This window comes from Eumetopias jubatus, unplaced genomic scaffold, assembly GCF_037043125.1.
Source record: "Eumetopias jubatus isolate StellerSeaLion01/CBP00866 unplaced genomic scaffold, mEumJub1_p1.0 scaffold_3, whole genome shotgun sequence".
In the NCBI taxonomy this organism is placed as follows: domain Eukaryota; kingdom Metazoa; phylum Chordata; class Mammalia; order Carnivora; family Otariidae; genus Eumetopias; species Eumetopias jubatus.
In genome coordinates, this window is record NW_028274809.1 from 63,504,732 (window position 1) to 63,513,310 (window position 8,579).

At 44.4% G+C, this 8,579-nt stretch overlaps 1 protein-coding gene across 2 annotated transcripts in view; it reads right to left on the reverse strand.

Moving 5' to 3' along the window:
• The window catches only part of CERS6 (ceramide synthase 6), a 315,522-nt gene extending 307,962 nt beyond the window's left edge, over positions 1-7,560 (reverse strand). Inside the window, exon 1 of one of the 2 annotated variants that reach the window (XM_088021650.1) lies at positions 7,232-7,560. In XM_088021650.1, coding sequence (XP_087877776.1) covers positions 7,232-7,401 — 170 coding nt within the window. In that variant the 5' untranslated portion in view covers positions 7,402-7,560. The remainder of the gene's footprint in view (positions 1-7,231) is intronic. The other variant, XM_028122522.2, reaches the window with a different exon arrangement.
• Between the last annotated feature and the right edge of the window lie 1,019 nt (positions 7,561-8,579).

Genomic DNA, 8,579 nt, shown 5'->3' on the forward strand with positions numbered 1-8,579 from the left:
GGAATTGAGTCCCGGGATGGAGACCCGCATGGGCTCCCTTGCTGAGCGGCGAGCTTGCTTCTCCCTCTCCCTGCGCTCCTACCCCACTCGTGCTCTCTCTCTCTCTCTCACTCTCTCTCAAATAAATAAATAAAATCTTAAAAAAAATAAAAATTAAAATAAAATAAAATAGATCACCAAAATTACTAGGAGATCAAGAAACCTGTTTCCAAATGCCTACCTTGCTATTTTAAGCCCTGTGAAGCTAGGTACAACTCCTAAATTCTCAATCCTTAGTGTCATGTGTAAAATATTGGGAAAATTAATGTCTTACCTCACAGGGCTTGGAGAGATTTAAATGAAGTCAATGATGTAAAGTGACAAACTCATATTAGGAAACATATAAGTTGCTATTATTACTTTCAAAATTAAAATTAAAAAGTTATTCATTAAAAACTGCAGTTATTCACAATTGTCAAACAGGGAAGAAAATGGTGAGCACCAAGTCCTAGGCTTCAGCCTGTGTACCTGGCGCTCAACTGTCCAGAGCAGTACTAATGAGCCACCCCAAAAAGACTTTGTGAGAATCACCATTTTGTGTTCAATCAAACCAAAGCATAGGTGTATGAAGTCAATTAAGATCATGAGAGCAAGTAAGAGTGACAACAAGAGTTTGTAAAATCGGGTTGTTGTTTTTTAAGGGGGGAAGGGCAAAAACCAAAGGATAAAATCTTAGTTAGGAAAAGGGGTTCTCAGGGCATCGCTAGTATAGAAGGATCCTTGGATAAAATCTTAGTTAGGAAAAGGGGTTCTCAGGGCATCGCTAGTATAGAAGGATCCTTGTGCTACAAGAAGCAATTTTGCTTATTTTTATAAAAAAAAAATTCCCTAGAAACATTAAGTGACACAACTAGTTACTGGCAAACAAAGTCTGGAACCCCAATATCCTGACTCAAAAGTGTCTAAGAAATGAGCTGATCAAATGAAGATGGGAGGGAGGAAAAAAAACCATAAAATTTTGAGAGTCGTGACTTTGTAAGAAATAGATGACCAAAGGCTTTAGAAAATCTAATTTGGTCTGGTGGTAGAAGAAGGAATTTAAGCACATGTAATCAACATTTAGAATCTTCTTTGTGCCAAATGGGCCCAGATCTCAAGCTCACCAACAAAGTGTGAACAGGTAAGTGAAACAAGTGAAGAGAGCCTGAGGACAGTGCAGTGATCTTTTATAAGCCACGGGACAGGTTTGCTGATAGAAGAAATTCATCTTAAACCCCATTTCCTTTCCATTGACACCTACCTTTCTCCATCACTGAAGAGAAACCACTTACAAACTAGAATCCAACCAAAAAAATCTAACCCCATCCATGAAAAATTCAGGTATTTTCAAAAGTCGTAAGTGAACTCAAAGTGCTAGTGTCATTAATCCCTGATGACATGAAATCATTTGTGATCAAGTTATCTCACCTGCCTCCCCACCATTCTAAGGCACTATCCATTAAGAGTAACGTGATGCCTTTTATCCATAAATCAATCTACTACAAATAGCTAAACTATCGCACCCTGTAAATGCCAAACCATTTATTTTGCAAGATGAGAAAGGTATACTAAAGCTCTGAAAAGAATACCAGCCCTTTGATTTTAGGTTGTTTTCCAACAAAGCATCTATTGTAATCCAATTTTCCTTTCCCAGTCAGAAACTGTAGGAGTAACCTATTGGGTCTGACCCCAACTCTTGCTTCTAACACCAGTCTGGCAAAGCAGATATCCATAGTTTTAATCTGAATCACACCATATTGAAAGTGAAATAGGTACATTTATAGAGGTAAATATTCAAGACTGATTGCATGACAAAAACTGTAATCATATGCAAATTGCCATCAAGTACTCTGTCTTGGTCCATTCAGACTGTTACGACAAAATATTATGGTCTATGTGGCTTAAAAACAACAGAAATTTATTTGTCGTAGTTCTGGAGACTGTGAAGTCCAAGATCAAGGCGCAAGCTGATGTGGTGTCTGGTGAGAATAACCTTCCAGGTTCACAGACAGCCACGTTTTTATTGTGCCCTCACGTGGCTGGAGGAAGAGGCAGGGAGCTCTCTGAGGCCTTTTTCACAAGGGCACTAATCCTATTCACAAAGGCTCCACCCTCCTGGCCTAATTACCCCCTCCCCCAAAGTCCCCACCTCCTAAGAGCAACACCTTGGTGTTTAGGATTGCAGCTTATAAATTTTGAGGGGGCAGAAACATTCAGTCAGTCGCAAATTCTTTCAAAATATATTGGATGACATCAGTCTCTTCATTACAAGGTACGTTACAGGAATATCCTTCAGAAATCAAACTCACTTGACACTGCTTTTTCGTGGCAGACATTCACTCATACCTCTTCTCTCCCCTCTAACCATCAGGAATATGTTCTCATTCATTTTCCCTCCCTTCCTTCCCCTCCCCCAAGGCTGCTATCAAGGCAAAGATACTAAGTAAATCCATAAGAAAAAGCCCACTGGACAGACATTCCCTCAGACACTACTGAGACACTACTGTTGAAGGTCTGAGGGCAGCAGGTCATTTGACTGAATGAGCAAGCAAAACTGGTGTCAGCCTCCTGAAAAACGACACTTCTCACATAGCTTGGCACTTTGAGAGCCAACCTGACAGTAATGAGTTTCTCATTTCATAACCAGTCATCATAAGAGGGGCCAGGTTGATTCTACGGTCCACCTGTCTGAGGAAAGAGAGCAACTGCTTTCTCTGCAGAATCGTCTTTGTTGATTATTCCGAAATATTGTAGCTTTTTGGAGCACAATTGATAATAGTCCAAATGATTCTTCTGATTCAAATCATAGTTGAAAAATACAAGAAACAAAACCACTGGCTAAAATACTTGTATGAAAAAAATCTCTTTATTCTTAGATGACTTATTTCTACCTGCAAAAAATGACATTTAGCCTGCTCAAAGTTTCGTGAGATAATAATTAGCAAGCTTGAAACATATAGACTACCTATAGGAAACGGATAACTGAGGGGGGATGAAAGCAATCTTAGATTACAAACGCCATGTGCTTCACTGGATAGATGAGAAAATAAGGCAGAGAGAAATTAGGCAGCTGCCCCAGTTTGAGGTAAGTTTGACTAGAATTTGAATGTTCTGACTCCTAATCGATACTTCCTGCATCTCTCTCCTAAACCCACATGGAAGAAAATGTATTAACATTACCTGTTACAACAATAACTCAAGGAATTTTTATTCCCAAAAAGAAATTCAGAACTTTAATCCCACATTTATGAATACTATAGCAACACATTTTTTAAAAGATTTTATTTGAGAGAGAGAAAGCATAGGAGCAGGGGGGAAGGGCAAAGGGAGAGGGAGAAGCAGACTCCCTGCTGAGCACAGATGGAGCGCCACTCAGGGCTTAAATCCCAGGACCCTGAGATCATGACCTGAGATGAAGTCAGATGCTTAACCCACTGAGCCACCCAGGCACCGCTACAGCAATACATTCTAAAAAGTGAATTTGGAAAAAGCCATTTATTATAATTCCATAGAATGCCTTATTAAGCCTTAAGTATTAAATAAAAATAATCAAATAGATGATAATGCTACATTATTAAATAATATTTTGATCACAATGAGCACTGAGTAATGCATAGAATTGCTGAATCACTATATTGTACACCTGAAACTAATATAACACTATGTTAACTATAGTGAAATTGAAATTCTTTAAAAATGTAAAATAAATAATATTTTGTTCCTTGTCATCAAGCTAACTACATAATGGGATACTCTAAAATTTTCATTCTAGGAGAAATCATGAAGTTTTGTTTTGTTTTGAACAAGAGATATTTTACTTTGTCAATCATGTAATATCTATAGTGGCCCTTCCTGTTCTACCCAGAGTTAAGTACAGTGTAAAGGCTATGCTAAAAACCACCAAGCTTAGGGCTATTCAGAGACTCAGCCAAAAATCACTGAATTTAGGCTGCTCCATTTTTAACCAACCATGCTGGGCATCCATATTGTTGCCCATATGGTATATAACACAGCATCATTCTGGCCACCAGTGCCTCCACTGTCAACACCCCACCAGTGGAGTGCAAACAAAAAATAAGCCTGTTCAACCGAGCAGAGCTCAATCCAGTCCATTCTTTAGCGTTTCTCTTTAAAAGAGAAAAACGTGGGCGCCTGGGTGGCTCAGTTGGTTGGGCGATTGCCTTCGGCTCAGGTCATGATCCTGGAGTCCCAGGATCCAGTCCCACATCGGGCTCCCTGCTCAGCGGGGAGTCGGCTTCTCACTCTGACCCTCTTCCCTCTCGTGCTCTCTGTCTCTCATTCTCTCTCTCTCAAATAAATAAATAAAATCTTTAAAAAAAAAGAGAGAAAAACGTAAGACTAAGGAGAAGGTATTCAAATTCACAATTTGGGCCTCAACAAGGGCATTACAGAACCCATTTAACGGAAATAAAAATCTTGGATAACAAGATATTTCATAGATATGTTCTCAACTTTGAAATAAGTGACAGCAGAAGCATAAAAAGGATAGAACCCTCGAAAATAAAAAAATAATTTTTTAAGTATTTATTTAAGTAATCTCTACACCCAAAGTGGGGCTCAAACTCATGACCCCAAGATCAAGAGTTGCATGCTCCTCCAACTGAACCAGCCAGGCACCCCAAAAATGAAACATAAGTTTTAAAAAAAGGAACCGAATCTGGAGGGAATTATTTCTATTATAAAATCATTTCGTTTTACAAAGGGACTCATAACAGGCTTAAGTCATGCTATACATTACAGAATACTGCAAAAAAGATTTAAGCACAACATGTTAGAAGGGTACTGAAAGTGAGTCGTATCAATGATAACAATATCAGCTGATTCAAGTTCAGGCCCTTGATGGATGCTGAGATGAAGGCCACAGGTTGGATGCCAGAACGTGTTATTTAGGTGTGAGAAGAGGAGAAACATGCAGAACTTGTAATTCTGGATACAACTATACACTTGGATTTTCAGAGACTCGAGAGTCTGAATGGTTAAAGACAGAGTTGTCACTAGTATAAGAAGAAAAAAAAAAGTAGACACCCTTCCAAAAGTCAGTAGCATCGTGTGGTGTATGGGCCATAGTGGATTACTATGCTAAACATTAATCACAAACTTTCAGTTTCCATACAGGCCATTAAATTCACTTCTACTTGAATCAATGGCCTGAAAGAAACTGGAAAACTCTCTACCTAGCAATATGAGGACATTTGCTGTGACTGAGAGTTGAAAGCAGCTGACCCTTTTGTATAAACTCTAAGTCAAGTCATGGGATTGCGCAAAGGAAGAAAAAAAATGTTCAGGAAGAGGAATAACAAACTTCCAGTTTTCAACTTAAATTACATCCGTTTTTAAGTTTTTTTTAATGGCAGAGAAAGTCTAAGTACAAAGCTAAATTTACTTTTTTTCAACCTAATGAATAGCTTGGAATCAGTTTTCTGCATATAGGTCATTAGCTGGCATGCTTTTGTTATCTAAAACAAGACTACACACCTCTTTCAAATGCATTTGCTGATTACAAGTGAGCCCAGGCAGAATTGATCAGATGTCCTAAGGCAACTGTGTGTGGAGCTCCTACTAAGGATCAACATGGAACAACCTGCTGTTCCTGAGAGGCTGTTTTTGGAGAGACTGCAAAGTTAGGTAGAGCTCCTATTTTCTGTGAGTAAACGTTTGCTCTAGAAGCAACTCTAACCTGCAAACACACCCACTTTTTCACATTAAGTCTCAGCGCTAGATAGGATCAATGAGGCACCTGCGCTGGATTTCAATCATTTTAAAATAGGTCTTTAAATCTGTTCCTTTGTGCATTTCAATCTCTGCATGTGAACAGCTGACTTCGCTCAGAAGCATCAATATTGCCCGTTGAAAAATACAGCTTCCTTAAACAAAAGACACTTTTTGTTCCCACGAAGCTTTTTCTGTTGCCATTTCCAGAAACAAATGACACAAAAGGCAAATTCTGCCATCCTCAATAGCGGTTTTAGACAAACAGAAACAGCAAACAAAATAACAGCAAAAGCTTAGGAAACAAAACCAGGGGTGAGTTGGGGGCAGGGGAAGAGGTGGAGTGAACGTGAGAAATAGAGTCTAAACTCTGTGATCTAAGAAATTCAGCCTTTACTGATGAATGGGGGGCTGGGAGAGAAGAGGAAGGAGAGGCGAGGTTTTCAGTTGAGGAAAAGAATTACGTGCTGCTGCCCTGCTTTTGTTTCAATAGCTCCTCGGGAGTGCACAGCACGCAAAATCGAGTTTTGTGACTAAGACCGATTCAATAAGAGTAACACAAGTTTGTTCATGACATAATGGAGCTACTAACCAAATCCGGAAATTAAACAAACAATAATTAACAGTTCTTTAAAATGTTTTAAGTGTCTCTGGTACAAAAGTTTATGGTTATTCATAGGAAGCATCTATCTATTTAATATCACCATGTTGCAGGCTGTGCACTCGTCCTGCCATATCCTCTTTTAAGAAAACCTCTAATGACCTGGAGTGCTGGAAGCCTAAAAACTATTGTCATCTATCTCCCCGGACCGTGAACCTGATACTCAGTGTCACTGATAGAAACTAAACAGCGGCCAGAAGCCGAGGAGTCCCTGGCGAATTCTTCTGACGCCGGGTCTCTACAAATCCGCGTGCGGGAGTGAAAGGAATGGAAGTGTGCACCGTCCCTCCGCCCTACCCGCGGCGCGTCCGCAACGTTCCAGGCTGTCAGGTGGGTGGCGACGAGCCTCCGCGGGGAAGTCCTGCCCCGCAGCGCGGCAGCCCGCGGGGCGGACAGGAGCAGCCCCGCGGAGTGCGCCGCGTCCCGAGGCCGGCCGTCGCTCACCTTTGTTCGCCCGCGCTCGCGGCGGGGAGGGAGCCGGCCAAGGAGGAGAGCAGGGGGCGACCCCCACGCTCCGCGGCCCCTCCCAGGCGCCCCGGAGGAAATCCGTAGGCTAGCCAGATCCTCCCAGGCTCCCCGAACGGCAGCCGGGCTGAGGGGTCAGCAACCCCTTCCCGAACACAAAGGTTGGGAGAAGCGAGCGCGAGCGTTGGGGACGCGGGTGCGTGCGCCACAGAGCACGCGAGTGTGCGTGTGCGCGCGAATGTGCGCGCGCGGGTTCGTGTGCGTGTGTGTGTGTGTGTGTGTGTGTGTGAGAGAGAGAGTGTGTGTGTGTGTGTGTATGTATGTGTAGGGGGAGGGGAGGAGCGCTCCAGCCCTTACCTCTCGAAGATGAGCCGCACCATGAAGAGGCAGAAGGCCAGAGGAAAGGCGAGATAGAGGTCCTCAGCCTGCGGGAAGGTGGCTTCCTCCGTGTTCTTCAGGTCTGCCCAGGTGACATTGTGTGGGAGCCAAAACCTCTCGTTCCAGAACCAGGCTAAGATCCCTGCCATCTTGCTTTGTCCACTCCAATCGTGGGCTCCCGCGGCCCGCCGAGCTTTCAGCCGCGCAGGGCGCCGGTGGATGCGCGCGCGGCTGGCCCGAGCCTGTGCCGCCGCCGTAGCCGCCTCCGCGACCGCTGCTCTCGAAGGCTCGCGGCGAGCCCCGGTTCTCTCCTCCCTCTGGCCGCGCTGGGGAAAGGAGCCGCCTCGCCCGTCACATGGCAGCCTGGGCCGCTCGTCCTGATTGGCTCGCCCACGCGTCAAGCAGGGAGGCACACGCGGCCAGCTCGCCCACGCCCGGAGGGTAGGGCGCAGCCGCTGCGCCCTAGGCGCAGGAGCTTGGCTCCTGGGAGTGCGGGCTGGTCCTGCGCTCCCCGCGCTCTAGCTCCGCGCGCAGGACAGCGACCTGGGCCAGGGCCCCCAAATCCGTCCTAGCCTCCGGGCTTGCTCGCACATGCTCAGAACGCCGGTTCCTGCCCCCACTGGAGTTTCAGGGGTCTCCGTCCGCTTCCCGCGCGCCTACAGGCGGTGGGGAGGCAGGTAGGGGTCGGAGCGGATCTTCAGAACCACCCCTGCTTTGAGAGAGAACAGCAAAAGAAGAAGTAGGGGGGCTCAAGGAGCAAAGGAGGAAGAAGTCGCGGAGAAAGAGCCATGCACTCCCGCGCTTGGAGAGGCAGGGTGAAAAATCAGGAACTGGGGCAGGATGGTTTGGCAAGAGTCGGCCTCACCCGATCCCTGCCTTTTCCCCATCCCTGAACTTCAGGCCTCTTTTACTACAGCTCATCACCACACCAGTTCCCCCTAGGGAACAAGGCCCTCTATTTTAATTTATGAGGTGGTAGGTGAAATTAGGCACTTGGGTGCTATTTGCTAATGATAGTGAGGAGGATGATAATGATAGCAACTCAGCATTCTATAAAACTGCCACTCTAAAGGAACCTCTCAGAAAATGCCACCGGACCACATTTCGGCTTCACATGGATCAGTAGAGAACCTCCACTCTGCTATTTGACAGGTTTATTATTTCTACTTTTTGAATCTGAAACCTTTAAGGTGTTGGGTCTATAAGGCCTAGCCCAGGCACCTTCACTCCCACAGTACATTTCCTCATAGATACAGTGAACCATGTGGGTCAGTCAGTTCAGTGGCCCATGCAGACCTGGTCTTAGGGGTATTTTGTTCATTTTTCT